Genomic DNA, 21,728 nt, shown 5'->3' on the forward strand with positions numbered 1-21,728 from the left:
ATCGCCATCCAGAAGACGTACGGGATCGCATACGAAATTACGTCGTGTGTGGCGAGAGTCGGCGCGTTGACCCGTGGACTTATGACGAAGAAGAAAAACTCCGATCGATAATATCTAACGCTGTCAAGGTAATTCGGGAGCGTCGCCAAGAAGGACATATCATATCAGACGAGCCCGATGAGGATCTGATTGACTGGCAAAGAGTCAGTGAGTTGATGGAGCGAACACGTAGCCGACTCCAGTGTATTCAGAAGTGGAAGCTTATGCAGAAGCAAGTGCAAGATGGTGTTGGTAGCATAGACGGCGGTGAGAACCTTCCAATCGATAAAATCATTCAGAATGCACGGGACGAGGCCGAAACAATATCGAGCCGAGACCGATATAACATTGTCAAAGCTATTCGAACCTTCGGTGTCAACGCAGACGGTCGTATTCCGTGGGCGAAGGTTAGAAAGCAGTTAGGTGGTCGTTGGCGGCGTCCTACAATCATCCTAGTCTGGTACCGCTTGAAGCATTCCGTCCCCGACCATACTATCATGGCTGTCCCTGAGATTATCAGACAACTCAGTGTGAAGTATCATGAGACCAAAGAGCTCGACTTCCCCAGTGGCAAGGACTACGATCAAAATGCAGAATACAGTGAAATCGAGCGTAAGGTCAACAAGATCTTAAGTAAGACCCAGCGCGGACCAAAGACTCCAGCCACCGTTGTTAAGACCGACGATGAGGACGATGATGATGACGACGACGATGACGACGACAAGGAGATCGCAGACGATAATAAGGAAAGTGTCGCAGATGAAGATAGCCAGGAGGAAGATGCAGAAAGCAACGAGGAAGATCAGCAGATTGAAGAGAATGAGGATAAAACCGAGAATGAGAAGAGCAAAGGCAGCGATCAAAGTAGAAGCGAGAGTGGCGATGAGAGTGCCTCCGGTGACCAATCAGAGAACGAAGAGCTTCCAGAGCAAGTTGAAACGGAACACGCCGCTGATGACATCAGCAACCTAGGAAGCAATGTGGAAGAAGACCAAAACCCCCAGCGCGAGTCTTCGATTGAGTCTCCTATCGCCAATATTAGGTCACGAAGAGCCTTTAAAAACCAGAAACGTCATAGCTTATCCGGCAAAGTCATGACTTCTCGAACTCCAGTTTCCAGCAAGCGCAAGGTTGCCACGAAAATGAGCGAAGCCAGTGATAACGAGCAAGGCTTAGATGTTGAGGAAGAACTAAGCAGTGATACAAACGCAAGCGAAGTGGAGAGCATTCCGGCGCATTTGTAATGTGTAATATTGACTGTAGATGTATGCTACATCATATCACCTTCTCCTCTTCCGCTATCTCTTCGGAGAACACAACGGATTTCATCCTGCACTAGGGGTGCTCTATTCTAAGAGTATCCTTAGTCCAGTAACTTCCCAAAGCTGTGTTTCAGGAGTTGGCCAGAGCGGATTCCGATATCTTTTATAGAGTCACATATAGTAACTCTCCATTGGGAATGCATCGATGACTGCGGTAGCGACAGGTTTCTTGGTCCAGTTATTACCAAACCTTGCCATTGCAATACTCAATAACTCAAATTTTCAATACATCGGCGTTCTTTGATGTTGGCACAAGGGGCGGTTCAGCTTGTTACTTTTAGTCAGGTTTGGCTCAGTCTAAGGGATTATTAAACAGTACCAACAATTTACGAGTTCTAGGTAGTGGAAAAAGAAATCACTAGGATGAACGAGCAGAGAAACGATGTATGGCCACGATACCCCTTACTGTATTTTTATATATACCTACCAGGTACCTAGGTGGGTAGGTAGTTGCAATTCCTGATAGTTGGTGGGTGGACGAAGCGTGCCAGTTTATGAGGATCATGTATGGCACTCTAAAACATGAATGGATCACTCCATCTAACTCTTTGACTAGAGAATACAATGGTTCAAGCTTGTTATAATGCACTTCACATGTGATCACATGTACTTTATACAATAATACAGTGACCTCTGCAAATGAATCAAACAGCTCCAAACACATGAAATATAGTAGATATCACAAAAGGGAGATATTTACCTATGAATTTTAAAAGAAGAATAACTGCTTACAAATGCCTATTGTTTTTTTTTTTTTTGGACGACGGTGATAGCACATAACTTTTAGATGATGTATGATTGCAAATGCCCGACGGACTGATAGTTGTACCGGTTGACTAAGTCGCATAACTTATGGTCTAGTACGTACGACAGGGGTATCGCCTATCTAAGCGGCACAAGCGAGGTGTAATACGACAAAAGTACGTAAACGATGGACCGGAAGCATCTGTTTGACAAGGGACGCATTTAGGGTTAAAACATGACGTGTAGAAGGCTACTTCAATCCGCCTTCTCAAATCACTAATGATGAAATATTGTCCATTTTTATCTAGAGGGTCCTGACGGTATTAAGCCTTCGATACACTCTTACCAGTAAATCATCATATTACCTTCAGTGAATATCTTAAATCTAATAGCAACTATATCACTCTAGTTGCTCGTAACCCTGCAGATTTGTTTCTAATGACCTATCCCATAAGTATACAATACCCTCGGAGTTAAAATTCAATTATAAACTAAAATTAAGAAATGTAAATATAACATTCAAGGAAATTATGAGCTAATATACTAAATAATTAAACGGGAAATGCAATGTTTTATTATCCATAGTTTAGTTTGTTTGTATCATGATTCACAATATGTGCCTAGTCTCACATTCAATGTGGAGTTACACCCCCTTTACTCCTTAAAATCCGATGTTGTAATGCCTGCCTTATGGTTTCGATCCAACATACCTTGGCACCACAGGTGCGCCAGTTACTCTGACACCTTTTTGCTTAAGCGCTTGATGTAGGTACGTAAAGAGGAGGTTGCATATATGCTTTATAATCCCCCATAGGAAGCCCTTAGATTTCCACTATATAATCGTACTAGCATCCCATCCGTCAAACAATGTTAAGGGATCGCCCATCTCACTGAATTATACTCGCTAAATCTAGAATCACTCCTACCTTTATTTCACTATAGTATTCATACCGTTTAGTCGTTCAGGATGGCGCCTAAGAATCACTCATTCCACCTTGCCGAACGACCCGAGGGCGATATCATTCCGGGACGAACTTTCAAGTATGTAGAGACCGATGCACCTACCGCCGATCAGCTGAAGGATGGCGAGGTCCTCGTAGAAACCCTCTATTTGTCTCTGGATCCCGCTATGCGCTCCATGATTCATGGTCAGTCACCCAATTTTTTTTATATCAAGCCACCCTTAGCACTCGCTATCTTTTTAAGTATAATCAACCTGTTATGTTTCTACCCAAGCTGACAGTAGCCGTTGGCTTCACATCATATAGACTTCAGGTCTTATATGCCGCCTGTTGCCATTGGGGAGCTAATGCGTGGAGGGATTGTTGGTAGAGTTCTCGCAAGCAAGAGCTCTAAGGCGAAAGCAGGCGATTTGGTCTCCAGTTTTGCTGGATGGACCGAGGTTATCATCCTAGACGATGCTAAATATGAGGTACTCAACTTGCCAACCGGCACTAAAGTTACTGATGCGCTAGGAGGGCTTGGTATGTCGACTCCTCTTAGCACCTATCACATGAATATAACGACTGACAAATTATATACAAAAAGGCTTAACTGGGTTAACAGCCTACTTTGGAATTAAAAAAATCGGCCAACCTAAGCTAGGAGATACTGTTGTTGTTTCCGGAGCTGCAGGCGCGACAGGTTCCGTTGCCGGTCAAATTGCTAAGATCTGGGGTGCTCGCGTGGTCGGCATCGCCGGCTCGGATGAGAAGTGTAAGATCTTAACAGAGGAGCTCGGCTTCGACGTCGCGCTCAACTACAAGTCGCCGACGTTCCGCGAAGACTTCATCAAGGCTACGCCCAAGTTTATCGATGTCTACTTTGACAATGTGGGCGGCGAGAGTAAGTATTTCCTAAGTCGGTTTTGAATCGGCCCCTCTCAACACCTTATATGCCTACAAGTCCCTAGTCTCACCCACGATTTATCACTTATAATACTTATTAGAACATCTGGTTTCGTTTGAAAAGGGAAGATGAATACTAACTCATCATAGTTCTCGAAATGGCACTTGATCAAGCCGCGGTGCACTCGCGTTTCATAATGTGCGGCAGCATCAGCGGCTACAACAAGCTCGGTCAAGGACCCGGAGGTCTTCCAGATATAACCGGTATTCGAAATCTCCTCCGAGTGACTGTCCAGCGTATCCGCATGGAAGGTTTCATCGTCATAGACTACATAAGTGAGTTTCAAGAAGCACAGCAGCAACTAGGGAAGTGGATGGCCGAGGGTAAGGTCAAGACCAAGGAGACTATTGTCAAGGGCGGTCTTAAAGTGGCGGAGACTGCGATAGGCGAATTGTTCACTGGTGGGAATACCGGAAAGTTGATCGTGGAGGTTAAGCCATATGACGAGGTAAGTGTTTTCTAGATTCTAGCCATATAGGGGCTTTGCTAACGAGGAATTGTAATCAGGGCAAATGAAACTTGTGAAATCTGTGGCTTGTATTTCTCCAGATTTATTATCAGAAGAATACATCAGTTATAGAATACTGTTTTCGTCAATAAAGAAAAAGATCAATCCAAAAAGTAAAATGCCTTCTTTTTAACGTACGTGCTTATGTTTAATTGTATTTTGATTAAATAGGGGATAATACATAATTCTGATTATCTAACCCCGGATATTTTCTACCGTTACTATCGTATAATAGACACCTAGGTAATTAACTGTACGAAGTACCTAGTTATTCTGAATCTAGAGGTTTTTTATTAAAGGCTTATACATACTTGTGTTTGTTCATAATCGCCTTGAGTAGGTACGCAGGGAGATTGTTTATAAAGGACTATGACGAGAACAGGCTATTTAAACATTCCTTGCTATAGGAATAGAAATAGCCTAAAAATTGAGTTCATTAATTAACTATAATGTTAACGCATTATGTTCAATTAAGAGGGTGTTAAACTCGGAATATTAAGCAATGTGTTCTCTACAATACTCAGCTAGTTGATATAGTTGAATACACATACACAAAGAGCCTAAGTTGACAAGATATTACCTTAGGTAGTTACTTGAATAACTATGGCACTTGTTTATTATATTCTGTTTCAATTGCTAGTTAATTGGTAAGTGTAACTACCTAGATTAATGTGGAATTGGATTAGCAAAGACAAGAATAAGACAAGCCGGTATGAGTCACCTTGTTAAACATACACACGAAGCTCGGATCCTTTGATAGCAATAGTAGTTTAATGTTCTTATATTAATAGTCTTTACTAGCAATTGAGAATCCAAGTATTAGCATAGCCACAGCAACTTGACTACGGGCCCCGAGGCCGCCGAACAGGTATACGGCACGGACAACCTCCGTTGACTATCCCGTTCTTTTAGTCTCCGTATCGTTGCATGTCGAGTCACTACGTAGCGATTCTAACGGGGGAGGCGCTATGTCTCACTTCCGCAGTTTAGATACGCCAAGCCAATAACTACATTGAGTGTAAACTCACTACAGAGATATAGCGACCCATTTTCACTTCAATACACTAGAATATTTTTAATATTAAAGCTTTATATGCGAACGCTAGGTTATGTAGTTGTTATGTATCTGAGATAATAATATTAGTTCAGGCACTTAAGGACTTGAACCATTTCATCAAACCGAGATATCATTACTATGCGCCTTATTTAACTAAACATAAAATAAACACACAAGTACTTAACTATAGAAAACTCAAAGAGATGTTCAATGAGTGGCACGTTACATACTATGGCTGACTTATCTTACCAAATACGTGATGATGGGGTAATTCCAACGAGTACTACCTATGTATGAGCCACCTGATTATCCCTTGCATATTGGCTGAGAATACGATTACCTACATACAAAAAACTTACAAGCCGCTCCATTTACACCGTATACTTAATTAACAGCTGATATATTCAGTGCCTCGTAGTAACGTATAATAAAGTAATTACATATATCTTAGGTATATGGTAAGATCCAACAACCAAGCCAATTGCTAGGTTACTATTCCGTACTATGTTGGTAATGAGCAGTATATCCTAATCTAGTTACATCAACAAAGCGGACCAGGTATCTAAGTTAATCAGTAGGGACGAATATGCAAGGGTTATATATTGCAACTTCATCTTGATGCAACCAATGACGGCTTTTACCGGACGCCATGCTTACAGAGAGAGACACAACTCCCGGATTGACGATTGGTTGAGCAGATATCATTATCTAGGTACCTCCTAAGTCTTATCTTGATCACCGTGGGGGATCTGTTGTTGCATCGTCTCCTCAATCAAAAACGCGTGTATCCGTATGATCCAAACCCAGCTGGTAATGGCCATGCAAATATGCGGATACGGAGATCAGCGCCCAGGACTGTGCCACACCCATAACTGCGCATAGGTTGGATAAGCTAAGACGCGCTGCTCTTTATGCGGTCTATGAACCTTTACTGAATAGAATAAAGTGGCTTCTAGTGATATTAGATTGGCTAGCTAAATTTATTATTCTTACCCATGGATTTGTCGCATCGCCTCTCTCCTTATTACTCACAAACGGTGAATATACTTGGCATACTATGCTTACCCGTGAAATAATTGTATCCATAAGCGGATAGATCGCATAGAATGTCTATATAACGTCTCACTGTGGTCTTCATCTGTTTTTTCCTACGGATACTCAATTTAGTAGCTATATTTTCTACCTCGAGTGGCTTTATCAGTAGGAAAAGGCCGGGTTAACATCACGATGCTCAAGCGAACACAGACTGGGACATGGCTGGGAGCATTCGTGCCGGAATCATCAGCATGCCTTTCTTTCTTATTAATGTTCTGTTCAATAACACAGTCAACCGTAGGTACAGTCCCCTGTGTTGAGGTTAATTTACTAATCGTTGCGAATATTGCCTCACAAGTAGACGGGCGGATATGATGGCTCCATGTTGAACGGGTTGAATATTTTGCCCTCGTATACGGATTACTTCCAACTAACTCCGGCAACAACGGGTCTAAATACGGCTTCTGTATTCATTGGCGGCACCCTTGGCACGATTATCTCCGGCATCATGACTGATAGACTCGGCCGACGTCCAGCCATGTTTTGGGGGTCCGTCATTACTCTGATCGGTACAGCTATTCAGGCAGCAGCCCAGAATATTGCCATGTTCGTCGTCGGACGGATTATTCTAGGCTTTGGAACTTCTCTGTCAGGCGTGTCTTCCGGCGTATTCCTATCTGAGACATTTCCTAGTCGCTTACGTGCCTGGGGCCTCGGAATGATGAACGATTTCTATTAGTAAGAGCCCAATTGATGGAAATTGTAACAATATTAATTCGACTTGGGAACTAACCAAGCTTTCTTAACAGCGTAGGGGCACTAATAGCATCTGGAGTTACTTTAGGGACTGGACAGTGGCAATCAACAGTAAGAGTATTGGTCTAAGTCATAAATTAAACCATCCGGCTGATGAAATGTTAAGTGGGCGTGGCGGCTGCCATCGTTGATACAGGGTATTTTTTCGCTTTTTTGCATTATCATACTACCTTTCGTGTAAGCTTCACTCTCTACCAAAGCCTCGATCTATCCTAACTAATCGAATAGTCCCGAATCACCAAGATGGCTTTGCCATCAAGGATATTTTGAGGACGCGCGGATTTCCGTAGCGCAAACAAATACCAATGGTGATCTGCTAGACCCCGTTGCTATCGCAGTGTATAAGGAGATTCTCGACGCCCTAGAGTGGGAGAAGAAAGAAGGCCGGTCAATGAGTCCAAAGGAGATTATCAAGACCCCTGTCACGAGGAAGCGATTTCTCATCGGAATGTCTGCAGGCCCCTTTTCATGCGTCGCCGGCAACATTATCGCTTCGTATTATCTAGGTGCTGAGCTTCAGACCGCCGGAATTACCGATTCAACAGACCAGTTGAAGGCTGTAGGACTACCTTTGCCCCTACTAATTATACAAATTTGCTTACGTCAAATAGAATGTCGTATTAAATGTCTGGTGTCTTCTGTGTGCCTTAGTCGGTACGCACATGGTGTCTCAGTGGGGCCGAAAGCCCACGGCCCTCGTTTCGGAGGCGCTCCTCGTTATATGCCTCTTTATAATCGGAGGGCTTTCCAAGATGTATGCCGATAACCCCGCAAGCGCTTCTCAAAGCCTCGTATATGGAAATGTTGCGGTGATGTTCCTATTCCAGGGATTTTACTCCATGGCTTGGACACCATTGCTCTACCTCTATCCCCCAGAGGTGTTTTCGGGTATGTTAATGTGATCTTAATACTACTCATCCGTTATAATTTCTAAGATAAGCGCTAACGCATCTATAGTTCGTCAATACATTTTCTCGTATCTTCCTCTTTGTAATAGACAGAATTTGCAGAGACCACATTAAGTTTGCTAATAATACACGATAGTACTCTATTAGAGCCAATGGTCTGGCTGCCTCGGCGCTCTCTTTAAACACTCTTGCGTAAGCCTTTGGCTATCAACTAAAAGGTGTGCATAAATACTGATAATATTATTAGATGTGTGTTCGTATTCATCATGCCCATCGGACTAACCAATATCGGATGGAGGATGTATATGATTAACGGTTCTTGGGATATTGTTATCGCTATACTTATCGTGAGTACCTCATTATCCCTAAAGTATTTGAGTAATTTACGTCGCTGACATATCCCTTCACTATGTTAAGGCGATATTTTGGGTCGAAACGAAGGGCAAGACACTGGAAGAAATAGACGCCTTATTTGAGGGCGAAAAACATTCTTCTGTCCCTGATGTGGAGATGATTCGGACTGGAAAAGCTAAGCTCGACGGTGATACAATGGAGCTATCGAATTTGAACTAGTGATTAATTCGTCAGTGAAGTTGACACATTAATTTTCTTGTAGAGTCTGTTGGTGGTTTTGCTTTTCGAATGGATTAGAGTTAACACTCAGAGAGTATAGCATATTGGTCTTAAGAATAAGTAATCAAATGAGAGTGAGCAATCAACTATATGCTAAGCCGTCGCTGAATACAGATAGAGTGGTTCGTGCGAAACTCACCCACGCACTTTTCTATACGTCGGTAATCATCGATCACTACACCGCTGTCACACATATGCTCATACGCTCATATAGTGGCATGACGGTTCTAAAGTCTCATTTTAAAGGTCTAGAGCTCCCAGCTCAGAATTATAATATATTTTTTACCACCTTTCAGATGTTCTAGATACGTTTTACTTCATAGTAAGCGTTTAAACGCCTAACGGTAGTCAATACCGCTCGTTAGCCTAAATGAGTGTATCTACCCCGATATTGCTAGCTACTCTTTTGCTAATCAGTTATACTATATGCATCGTAGTATTCAGTATGCTAATTTTGAACTGGTTAAGAGTACTCCAAGTTATTTCAGGCTATTTTAGCATCGTCCAAGCCACCCGGGAATTAGAAGTATGAAATCTATACGCAATAGTTATAGGAAAAGACGTTTTAACTATTAGCCCCTATAATCAAATAAGATTGGAAATCCCCGGATAGACCAAGAATTGGGTATGTATTCGGGAAAAGGAGAAGAAAAGCGATTGAACTGCCTAGAGCATATACTAAGTGCTCTGCCAAGCCTTGGAATTTGGGGAAATATTGATTTTTTTCCTTTATTAGAGGCTTATATTCACATGGGGACGACGAACTATGCTACCCCAACCAAGTCATTCTCCTCACTACCCCAGTCGAAGATGATTATAACGGGGGTTAATATAGCGATGCGGAGAAACTGGGATCGGTGTTGCGGGGTTAATTAACACGAAGGTCACTCTTGGCAGGAGACCTATAAACTACTTATAAGCCTTGGGTGGTTAGGATGGCGCGCATAGAGATTATCAGACCGGTATTGCACATACGCTCAGAGCTGCAGTCCACGGTGAAAGATGTTCGGTCTAGATATGCGCCTCTCCAGTAGGTTACTGCTCCTCAGTGCAGTTGCAGCACAGGGGAAGTATATTGTGCCTGGAGCAAGATGGCGGGATACGGAAAATAATCTGGTCAACGCCCACGCGGGTAACGTCGTCTTGGAGAATGGCACATTCTGGCTGTTCGGCGAGTACAAGATCCAAGGACAAGAAGAGGGTGGTGGTGTTTCGGTTTACAGCTCTGAAGATTTGGCTACTTGGACTTCTCATGGCCTGGCTTTAGGTAAGTCACATTTCATCGCAGGAAAATGGCTAAAAACACAATCTAATGAAAACAATAGAACCTATCTCTTGGCACCCCTTTATCTCACCTAAGAATATTATCCAGCGGCCCAAGGTTGTGTACAGCGAATCGACAAGCCAGTATCATGTAGGTTACCCCTAACTCATTAGACATACTCATCAATACTAATATAATCTGTTAGATGTGGTGGCACGCCGACAATGCTACGTACGGACGTCTACTACAAGGGCTCGCAGTCTCAGATACAATTGGTGGACCCTACAGTTTCGTCAGTGCGCAAGCTCCTTTAGGCAATTGGTCACAGGACTTCGGGATGTTCACCGACTACAAAGACGGCAAAACCTATGCGCTATACTCGAACGGTGACAGTGCAGAGGGCCGAGACGTGTATTTGGCTTCGTATAATAAGGATATCACGACGCTTGAAGAGGTGGTTCACCGCTTTGATAAGTTCGATCTCGAAGCTCCTTCTATCCTCCAGACTGAGCATTCTTATTACGCCTTATTGAGTCATAAAACGGGATACAGACCCAATAGTGAGTAAATCGCTTAGCCTATCCTAATATCGTGCCATACCCCCCACATATTGCGAGATTGGTATTAGAGACCTATTTATAAGACCAGGGTTTGCTAATTACGCCTTTAGACGTCGTTGCTTTTCGAGCGGATAGCTTGAGTGGCCCCTGGTCCCAGCCTTGGATTGTCGCACCGCTTAACACGCGTGCTTTCAATTCCCAGTCCGGCTTTACGTTAAGAATAGCAGGAACTGAGAAGACGACGTATCTATACTTGGGCGACCAGGTAAGTCTCTTCTCTAAAATGAGTATTCCGAGAAAGTATAACTAACGGGTTGTAGTGGGATTCTAACTCGCTTTGGGAATCTCGCTATATATGGCTACCCATAAACATCGACGATGACAAGAAAACCCTTCAGTTGGAATGGCACGATGTTTACGATCTAGATGTGTATGTGCTGGTCGGTCTCACTCCTATGCAAATAAGTCCTAACGTACGCTCTTAGGAAAACTGGAAACTGGCACCCAGTGGAGGGGATCACATATTCTGCCAAAGATGCAATAACAAGTGGAAACGCTTTCAAGCAAGAAGCCGTAAGTTTATGATATCAAGGAGATGTTACAGCTTAACTAACGCCGGCGTATATTGTAGAATTTCGCCACTGATGGAGTTATCTTGACCGGGATCCAGGGCAATGACAGCACAGTCACATTCCAGGGTATAGAGGGAACAGGAAAGCCTCAATGGGTTTCGTTCCACTATCAGAGTGAGTACCTCATGTCAACATCAAGTAACGGTCAAATTCTAACAGACATAGACACCGATGATATGGGCTTCGGAGATCAACGTAAGTTTATGAATCTATTATCACGGTCATACAACTACTAACAAACATCTTAACAGCCGGCGGCTCGCCAGATCGAATTGGTGGCAAATGGCAGCTCCGACGCATTTCCAGCGTTGTCGTGAACGGGAAAACGGAGAATGTCGAGACACTGTACCAAAGGGATACCCACAAGGGAATCATCTTATCGACGCCGCTCCAACTAACTCTAGACGAGGGATCGAATAACACTATCACAGTGGGCGGCCTATACAACGGGTTTCAATACAAGGGTGCCGATCTTGATAAGATCGTCGTTTATCCCCCAGAATGTTAGAATCCTGGCCTTGAACATATGTTGGATATGCCAGACGCCGGGCAAGTCGATTCGTTATTATATTAAAACTAATAGTGTTAGATCTAACTATCACTCGTAGATGTACCTAAGTATTATATATACCTACACTCATAGTAAATAATTACAGCCTTTTAGGGCACCTGGAGGCCGTCTACTCTATATCCCCATCCCAATTCTGTAAAAATGCTCTCAATGCGTAAATTTCCTAACTCGTCTCCGTAGTCGCCATATAACTCATATTACGCGTTCCAGATATATATGTTGGTTGAATATATAATCATGGGATTATACATTGTCGCACAGGAGGTTCGTACACCAACTAGGCCGATATAACCGTGGCAGCCGGCCTAATAACACCTTTCTCCAGGTCTTCAGGATTTTCACCAACCTCTTTCATTAGAGCTGGCGCGTCGCTATTCTCCTCAGTTTCAAGTCTCTCTTTATGTTTCTTTGCCCTTGCGACTCGGCGTTCATTCTTCTCCTGATCCTCACGCATCTGTCGGATAATGGTGCTTTTGGAGCGGATCTTTTCGCCGTATCGATAAAATATGATGGGGATAGGAATCATAGCCGCTTCTAATAGACCTAGGAGCGTACCAGCCCACTGTGGAGTAAGTTTTGCATACATGGAAGGGCCAGCGAGAGGCAGGGTACCACCAAATATGCTACGAGTTACAGCATTACCCGCTAATGCGGACGCAGCATAGATACCATACGCGCCAGCTAGATAATTAGAGCCATAGATAAAGCTTAGCGTATTACCTGCACCAAAAGGAATACCAAAAGCGATAGGAATAGCCCAATGAATGGTCGTAGGTAAGCATGTCCAGCTGAAGACGAGCTGGCCGATGGGAACAAGTATCGCACCAATAATCATAACACGAGCAGTCGCTTCAGGAGGTGCGCGCCCAGTAGCGGGATCCTTGGGATGAGAGTTGATAATTTTGCGCCATAGGGGTTCGGCGACAATGGCGAATGTACAACCGATACCAATTCCAATAAACGCGAGGCCAGAAGTGCCTGGACCCCAGCCACGGTGTTGAGAGAATACGATAGGATAGGCGACGAAGCAGAGGTAGAGAATTCCGTAGATTAAAGAGATCCTAATTCGGAATGTTAGCAAGACAAAGCTAAACTCACTCATAGACCCATTCTCCCTTTTTTTTATCAACGGGAATATGCAGAGTCTTTCATGTATCTTAGGAGAAAGAATTCTACTTGAGATTGTTGTAGGATGTAAAAAGTTGTAGACCGAAGATTTGGTACGTATTGAAATCTCCAATCTCCAATCCCCAATCTTCAATCCCCAATCCCCATATAATTTAGCTCAGGCTTGTGTTAAGGTCAGTGCCACGAGATCACGCGGCCAACCAAAAATAGCTTTATATGGGGATTTCAGTTATACAGCATAAAGAGGAGCCATAAATAAATACATGTAAGGCTGGAATTCAAGATAACAACTTCGAGGTAGCAAACACTCAAACTCTTTGATACGCGCGATATTATAAGATAAGTAAAATTTAGGTACGTACCAGACGTTAAAAAACCATAGGATAGGTTCTTTAATAAAGAACTCGAAGGGCCTTAACAGACAAATCTTTATAAGTGCCGCCTTAGACAGCTTCTGGTCATACCGACACCACCATCTTTCGTCGTCAGTTTCCTTGCGCATTTTTGCAGCTCTTTTCTGGAGAATTATAGGAGCATATGTCTCCTTAGTGAAGAGCATCAAAAAGATGCCGACCCCGGCAAGTATAAGAACAAGCCAATTATCCCATCTCCATCCTAGGTATTGGAAAACGTAGCCGCCGATCACAGGGCCCAACCTACGTCAAAGTTAGCTTTCTCATCCTCTCTCAAAAAGACTAATAGGATAAGATTTCGTACACCGGGCCATTTAATGGGGCCGTTGAATATAGCGACATGAATAAAGCGCGAGTTTCTTCCGTCGAGATATCTACAACAGTTCCTGGACTGTTAGCTATCATCGCGCTCCCGAACATCGCCCTAGCACCTGTGTCAGTACTTTCCCAAGATAGGTCCAAGTATTGGCCACTTACGCGAAGAATCGGACCACGAGAATCTCAGCTAGCGAGGTTGCTAGACATGTTGGAATTACCATGGCCGCGAAGCAGATCAAGCAAACGATATACACGGGCCTACGCCCATAGAGCTCACTCGCAGGTGCTACCAGCAGACTCCCTGTTGCAAGACCGAACATATAAGTGGTGACACCGAGAGTCACTATAGTGGTAGAAGAATCGAATTCTTCTACCAAACCAGGCGTCGACGCCGTGTAACTGGTGCTGTAAAGTACGATTACCCACGACGAAAAACTAATAGCGAAGATAACAAACTATAATAACAAGTTAACAGTTACTTCTTTCAGCAAGCGACTTAGGAATAGGGGAGTTGGGTCTGGTTTTGAGAGAATATTATTTCCTCGAGACAAGCCAAAGGGGGCGGAAGCAATTGTCAATCTCACATACCGACCGGTACCATAAAGGCCAATATCGAGGGTTTTCCGGATCGTTCTCCTCAAATGCAACTTCGTAGTCTGGGAGCCGCGACGCCGAGGTCCCAACGCTAGTCGCTGTACGCACACGAGCGACCTCTTCGAAAACTTGTATTCCAGGCGAGATTGCCAACTCTAGCGGCGACAATGGATCCGTATCGTCGGAGGCATTCGATGCACGGCTCGAGTGGCTTAGACGCCTATGCTGGCTTCGCTTCTCCTCAACTGAGTCCTCGCGTGATTCCATCTTATGCTTTTTCATATACTCGAGTTTTCTCTCGTCCTTGTTAAGCCCGTTTTCTGCATTTTCATGGCCTGCCATTTGGGCGTCTCACTAATGTAGTAAGCGGGTAGCCGCACGGAAGAAAAGTAGCTAGGAACGGTCTGCAGTAACCTTTACGCCAACTCGCTGCGGAGACCAACCGGAGTAAAGTCGGTGAAGACCCCTGAAACTAACAATTGAGAATAGGATAATATATAGTGAGTCCATAGGCTTAAACATATGAATTTTAAATTTGTCAATGATAAGACATGGGTGTAAAAAATATATATATAATAAGGAAAATATTTATTTACAGTTAGAGGATGAGTTGGGGACAGCCACGAGCTAGTAACCGGGTACACAAGTCCTATCACCGGCCTATTTGCGTAATTTTGCCTAGGTATACTACGCTGAAATGATTAATAAACCCCTCAGGAATAAAGAAGGTCATGTATAAGGCTGTAACGTTGGCTAGTTACCCCTGTAGTCTTTGGTAGAACGCACCGCTGTGTGATGTTCTGCATGCGCATGGGAGGCGGAAAGTTAAGATATTGCCTTTGTCACCTCGTGCGCTCCTAGCTTCCCATAGGTCTATCTTTCGTGGCAACCTTGTCAGTACGTGCATGAGTGGCCCGTCAGATTGGACAATAGATGTTAATATGCACGTTAGGGGCAAAGTCCCTTGATTTTAGAGAATCACATCATTGATATTCTTACGAAGAGCCGAAATTGTAGCCGATGCTGAATATCGAAATATCTCTTTCATATTCCTACACGTTGGCACTTACATCACCAGCAGAATCTATGAGCCAATTGCAGCATCATTCTGCCCTTCGGAGAAGTCCTAATCGCTAAGATTATAAATATGAAAAGAAAAAATCATTAGAGAACTGCGGTAGCTATTAATCTAAGGAATTTAACCTGCTACATAACATACGGGTATCATTGCAGGCTGATATACGCTAATGCTCTACTAGGAAGGTCGGAAGGAATTTTTCTAGACGCTTTGAGGCTCCGAACAAGTACTCATCGACCTCGAAGCTTGCTATTGTTTTCTACTCTTTAACGAAATTCATATTGTTTTCAAACATTAGAATTCCTGAAATTCAAACTTACAAAAATACATGTTTACCTTTTACTAGCAACTATTAAGAAGATCGATTCCAACGCTTACTGAATTTACCCCGCTTAACATAAAGAGCATACAGGAGTCAGCACTTAGGCGTATCTCCACTGATAGAAATTTTGCCGAGGTAAAATTTATAAAGAGTGGGTTCTTGAGATCGATCCTGACAGCTATGGGTCAGATCGTAAAGCCTCGATTTGAACTTCTCGTCTCTTTATGTTTTCAGGTGCGAGCGGGCCACAGTACGTTGTTTGTTTAAATCTGATCGACTGAATATTCTGTACCAGGCTTGGAATGGTACATTTTGAGTGGTTTGAAAGTATTAATTCGTTGATATCGGCGCAGTATGCTGTAGCACGCTCGCACCTCAGGACATAGATTTGCCATCTACCTCATATCTTAATTTACTGATGAAATCTTGCATGCACTATAACACAAGTCTGTTGCTAACCGGGATGAATATTAATCAGCCAACTCCCTGAGATATCTAGTTAATATAGGTATCCGCCATTCATATTAAAAAGATGTCAACACCTGATGCAGGTATGAAGTAGAGTTGCTTCCGAACATTTTCCCTTGGCATATGCATACCAATGCATTCTTCCCTAGTGGAACTCATAAGAGAAACTTGCATAGAAAACGCGAGTTGAATCGATTAGTGGCTGTAGAGCAATTGCAAATCGAAGAGTAATAGCGGTATGTATACACCTATTGCCGATCCTCGGCAGAAGCCAGAATGTCAGCAGTGCAAGTAATCTAATTAAAAAAAGAAGGCTCGTCGATATAAACTATGGAGAATTGAAGCGTGACCGAGTCCGGCGTTATCTGACCGCTTTTGAATGAAGCACCGCATCAAAGTGGCTGGTCCGGGGTCTTTCCGCGTCAAGCCGGGCTAACGATGCATCATTCACGTGGAAGTTACGGGATCTGCCGATGATAGTTTACCTTTAGCTACCGGAAGTGTGCCGGCCGATATTTTTCGGGAAGGGACCATCGATAGAAGTTTTACCGGGTACTGTCAACATTTCATACAGTGTATATACAAGGTAGTTATGCAGCTTCATCTACCTAACTGTGGTTTAGGCTCTCAAGCTCCACATCAGGATAAATTGATAGTTGATGACTCACTCGATTCTGCGCCCAAGCTCATACGTACAGTATGTAGTTCTCATTAATGTAAACTTATCATAATTCGTACACTGCGATAGTTTAGTTTTCTAATGTCATATAAGTAAAAATCCTCACATTCGTTATTAGTCTCATATTTTAATATCAGAATTACCTAGAGAGTCAATCTTTAAAATCTGCATGTCTACCTGCCTAAGGTACCTAAAATATGTTGTTGTTGTCTGCCTAGGCATTTAATAAAGGAAAGCTACTGTATTGCAGCCTAAGAGTTGTTCCAGAAATGTGCCTGTTGCCTGTTGGACAAGAATAATTGGATATCAAGCCGCGGGGCATTGGAGACCTACGTCACGCCAGACCATAATAGGAAAAGTCTAAACAATTGACAAGTGTCGAGTCTCCACGGGAACCAAATGTGTAAATGGTATTGGTTGATGTTTACTTTATGCAGCCATCCGTGACGCGACCTTTATCAGGGCTGTTATTGCTGTAAAAATAAAAAAAATAAAAATCCTATTGGGCTTCTTCATATTCCACTGCATCTAGAAAAAAAATTATTCTATGTACCTAAGCTTACACATTTGCATCTTTTCCCTTCCTTTTTTACAGATCGCATCGTGATTGAAACTACGAAATGGGGGAAGATCAAGACCTTCCTATTGCCTTACGGCGTACGCCTCGGGTCAGCGCCGGGGCGGCAGGATTATCGGGTGCATCACGGTTATCAGCAACCAATACCACTTCAGAAATAAATGCAAGAACCCCTAAGCGACGGAGCAAGAAGAGGGTCCGTTTTTCCGACCCTGGCCCAAATATCGAGCATGATGATGCATCATCATCAACAGGACTTACACCAATGGTTCGGCGAGCGTCCCTTGGTGTTGTTCCTTCACCTAAACGTAGACGTCGTTCCATCCCAACCCCTCGGTCATATCCTGACGGAGTAGATGATTTATCTGGGAATAATGGCAGCAATGAAATACGTTTCTTCTCATTGCGTCAAGTCCTCGATGACCGCGTCAAGCGACGCATTCGTCGAAATGGACTAAGTGAAGAAATGAACACCATCACCCAAGAGAAGCGGCAACGCGTTCAGAAGCAAAAGGTCGAACTGCAACGTCTTCAGGACCAGCTGGCGGAGAAGGACCAGGAAATCGACAGGCTGCAGAATACTACGATGGTCCAGGACACCGATCGAATCCTAGAATTGGAGCAAGAAATTCAAGCGCTTAGGAATGAATTAAGTAGCAGGACGTCGTCGAATGCCGACCAAACACGGAACTACGATTGGACACTGGCCGCTCGCGATCCGTTTTCAGATAGCTACATGGACGATGACGAGGCCTTTGGGGATGCTACGATGGCGGACTTGATATGCAGCACCCCGTCGAAGACTCGCGCATCAGCATCGTTCCCTACGCCACCATGCACAAGCCCGACAGTACCTGCTACTCCTTGTTCTTTGCGGAGAAGCACACCGGTAACGCCACAATCTCATATCGGAGTACAAGCAGCACTCCCCGATCTTGAAAAGGAGGCCTTGGAAGCCGAGTTAGGATCTTTACGTCTCGAATTAACTAAGTTGACCGAAGTCCTTGAGAGCCACGAGGCCCTCAAGGCACGTATTGCGGATAAGCTCAACACGGCCAACCCCCCTGCGGAGTCATCAAAGGATGTAGAGGCGCATCTAGATACCGTGTTACAGTCCCTCTCTGACCGGACAACGGCACTCCTAGATCTCAACTCATCTCTCACTTCCCTAGGATTTTCTGGCAATGACGCGAGCGAGATCGTGACATCCCTAACCGGGGCGTTTCGCTCGGCACGTTTAGAACTCGAGTACCTCACACCAGGAGAGATCACTCTTCCCTTATCCTCGCGTGGAGCTGAGGTCCTAGACTTAGTACTCATTCGACTGCGTGATCTCGCGCGCCAAGTCCGTGAGGACGAGGATGCTATCGACGAATACCATGAATTGGAGTTATCATTGCGACAGCAACTCAATGCACGTGTTGATGCGATGGATAGTATGCGCGAGCGTAACCGGACCGAGCTCGCCGGCAAAGACGAGCGTATCGCAGATTTAGAGATCGGCCTAGAGCGTCTCAAGGGCGCTGCTGACGACTACCGCCGCGACGTAGGGGAACTAGAGAGCTTAGTGCAGAGTATGGAAGAGGAGAGCAAAGTCACCGAGAAGCGGCTCACAGCTGAGGTCGCAGGCGCACAGGCCGAGCTAGTTGATAGCAAGACCACTGTTGCCAAACTAGAGGCTAAGCTCGCGTCGGTGCGTGAGCAAGCCGAGAACTTCCGTCTGCAGCTCGCTGAGTTGCAAAGACGCAAGGCGGCCGAAGTTAAGGCCCTTAACAAGTACCACGGGATGGCTCTGGCAGCACGGGACGCACAGGTGACGGATCTACGACATGCTATTGACGAAGTGAATAGTAGCCTGCATGAGGCGCACACCACAATTAAGGAGTTACGCATAGAGAACATGGGGTTGAACCAGTGTCTAGATGAGGAGAGGAACCGTGCCGTGCAGGCGGTCGACACAATGAAGGCTGAGCTTGAGCGCGTGTTCAGGATGGGCTCGGAGTTCTTGGCTACACCGTCAAGGTCAAGCACTAGTTGTTCGATGAGAAGCTGGCGCTCCTCGACCAAATCTAATACTGAAAGGGTAGCTGGAGAGGACGATACGACGACTCCAGACGGTAGTCCTCTAAGGTCAGGCGCTCACCTCGCAGGTGGGCTAGCGAAGTCGATCAGGGGGGTGAAGAGGCGGAAGCATGATAGTGGGTTAGGTCTCGTGGACGAGGATGAAGATGGCCGGGTAGAATTGGCCTAGATATCATTTCAGACGATGCTTAAGCGCCTTTCACTAACTTGCAATTTCTTTTTATATGTTATTTATAGCTATTTACTGGTGTTTTAATCTACGATAGGGGGGGTTATATCCTGTCATTACTAGTATACGGCGCTAAAGTACAATACTGGAGTTAATTCCGGGGAGATGACCGGCAATGTGGCTGTGAATATCGGAGAATATTTGACTATGCATATTTTGAAATCTAATTTACTATGTAACCTTTTGAAAAAACGCATTTTTTGAAGTTATCGTACGATAGTCAGGAATTGACTACATATATCTTTCCTGAAAAGTTTCACATGACATCGGGCTCGTGCGTCTGATGCTGGTTTTGTCTCATTGCGAATTAGCATGTTAAATACTATCCCCCCTGGCTTGGTAGATCAGTGCATACTGCATGGCTGCCTCACCAGTATTCACCCTCTCTCATTGGATTTAGCAACATCCTTCGACCCGATAGGGTAAGGGGATGAAACTTAATCCTCTTGTTCAGTATCGGCTGGAATAACTCCCGTCCCGCTACCAACGCGACTCATAAACTCATAAACATACAGCTCATCAATTATACGAAGGCTGCGTACGTAGCTATGGAACTGATCGCCTCTATTCCAAGTTTCAAGAGTAATTATCATGGTTATGTTCAGGACTATGAGTGAATACGGGTTCCGGTCATATAATAGATCATATAATATGTTGATCTCCGACGTTGTCAGCGTCGACTGAAGTAGCCTGGGTGTGCACGTAGTAAGGACCATAACTGCGGGAATTGCCGCCAGCCAGGTCTGTGTAAGTATGCCTCTGTATCGGTACAGACATCGAAGTACAGTCGACACTTGAAGACATCTACAACAGATGGATTCTTTAATATTGGAGCCTCAATATCATTTTACGAACTAAAAGCCAATAACCATATGAGAAACTAAATGTCAGCCATGAATAACGACGTTAACAACGGCGAGGTATCTCGTGTTGCGGCGCTGGACGCGGCTGACAAGGCTGGGAATAGCATCAAGTATGCAGATCTCTAGATATAATACTATATAATAAGGCCCCTTAGAGGAACAACAGGAAACAATATTTAGAGCCCTGCAAATCTACCGTTGCATCGTACGATAACGCGGACCCGGGGTTAGCACCCCGATGCACGCATGGGCAAACCTGTCAGAAGACCCTTTGTGCCATTTCTGGGATTTGTCAAGGATCACAAAGCAAAAGAAAAAGGGCTTCCAACGCTTCCAGAAGGAAACGCGCGCGCAAAGATTGATAAAACCCAATAATGGAGACGTCCAAGGACCCTAGATACCGTTGCGGCAAACATGCCCGACCCTTTGCGGCTCAAATGGCAATGATCGGCGGGACGGTTGTTGTGGTCGGTGTGGCAGTGCTATTACGTGACCCGGCGCTCGACGGGATGATGTAACAGCGCATAAGAAGGGTCTCCCCGTGCCCTAGGAACGCAGGAACAGCTCTCCTAATACAACGGGATGACGATGGAGGGACCCAAAGTACAGTTGAACACGAGATATCATGCATTGGCGAGTCGCCGCGCGGAGAATCCCGCGATATTAGAAAAGACTACTCGTCAAGTTGAGGCGGCGGTTTTTGTTGTGTTGTGTTGTGTTGGTAATTGTAATTGTAAGTGTATGCAGGTGTAAAGCACAATTATTGTCAAAGCTTCCGGGCGGTGCTGTAACCATGCTCATAGTACTGCTCATAGTACCAGAGCCTCGGTCCCAGGGCCTGATTGTTTGCGGTGGGAACGACCGCTGTAGGATCAGGGGAAATCGATAATTTGGGTATACATCTCCGTGTTCATTAAACAACGCCTCCGGATTTGGGTATTGGGGATCTACGGATTTTTGCAGGGACCGTGAAAATCATA

At 44.5% G+C, this 21,728-nt stretch overlaps 5 protein-coding genes across 5 annotated transcripts; 4 read left to right on the top strand and 1 right to left on the bottom strand.

Annotated features, from left to right (window-relative positions):
• Positions 1-263: 263 nt before the first annotated feature.
• Positions 264-1,283, top strand: GL218_04774 (uncharacterized protein; the record flags this gene model as incomplete). The annotated part of the gene is made up of 1 exon (XM_033581397.1): positions 264-1,283. One exon carries the CDS (start codon positions 264-266, stop codon positions 1,281-1,283), a length of 1,020 nt encoding a protein of 339 aa, XP_033435435.1.
• Positions 1,284-3,072: 1,789 nt separating this feature from the next.
• Positions 3,073-8,910, top strand: GL218_04775 (NADPH-dependent curcumin reductase; the record flags this gene model as incomplete). Its single annotated transcript, XM_033581398.1, has 11 exons — positions 3,073-3,253; positions 3,374-3,589; positions 3,654-3,950; positions 4,103-4,461; positions 7,536-7,606; positions 7,658-7,988; positions 8,041-8,317; positions 8,387-8,405; positions 8,485-8,529; positions 8,585-8,684; positions 8,755-8,910. The coding sequence occupies 11 exons, from the start codon at positions 3,073-3,075 to the stop codon at positions 8,908-8,910; spliced, it is 2,052 nt and encodes a 683-aa protein (XP_033435436.1).
• A 1,062-nt stretch (positions 8,911-9,972) lies between these two features.
• Positions 9,973-11,934, top strand: GL218_04776 (putative galactan-beta-galactosidase protein; the record flags this gene model as incomplete). The annotated part of the gene is made up of 9 exons (XM_033581399.1): positions 9,973-10,237; positions 10,296-10,384; positions 10,440-10,794; positions 10,905-11,059; positions 11,115-11,224; positions 11,280-11,367; positions 11,426-11,540; positions 11,592-11,621; positions 11,678-11,934. 9 exons carry the CDS (start codon positions 9,973-9,975, stop codon positions 11,932-11,934), a joined length of 1,464 nt encoding a protein of 487 aa, XP_033435433.1.
• Positions 11,935-12,274: 340 nt separating this feature from the next.
• On the bottom strand, positions 12,275-14,792 carry GL218_04777 (putative transporter mfs2; the record flags this gene model as incomplete). Its single annotated transcript, XM_033581400.1, has 5 exons — positions 12,275-13,058; positions 13,488-13,781; positions 13,843-13,962; positions 14,016-14,311; positions 14,445-14,792. The coding sequence occupies 5 exons, from the start codon at positions 14,790-14,792 to the stop codon at positions 12,275-12,277; spliced, it is 1,842 nt and encodes a 613-aa protein (XP_033435434.1).
• A 2,825-nt stretch (positions 14,793-17,617) lies between these two features.
• On the top strand, positions 17,618-19,825 carry GL218_04778 (uncharacterized protein; the record flags this gene model as incomplete). Its single annotated transcript, XM_033581401.1, has 1 exon — positions 17,618-19,825. One exon carries the CDS (start codon positions 17,618-17,620, stop codon positions 19,823-19,825), a length of 2,208 nt encoding a protein of 735 aa, XP_033435431.1.
• Positions 19,826-21,728: the final 1,903 nt, after the last annotated feature.

Source organism: Daldinia childiae (genome assembly GCF_008694065.1).
Source record: "Daldinia childiae strain JS-1345 chromosome Unknown Scaffold4, whole genome shotgun sequence".
Lineage (NCBI taxonomy): Eukaryota > Fungi > Ascomycota > Sordariomycetes > Xylariales > Hypoxylaceae > Daldinia > Daldinia childiae.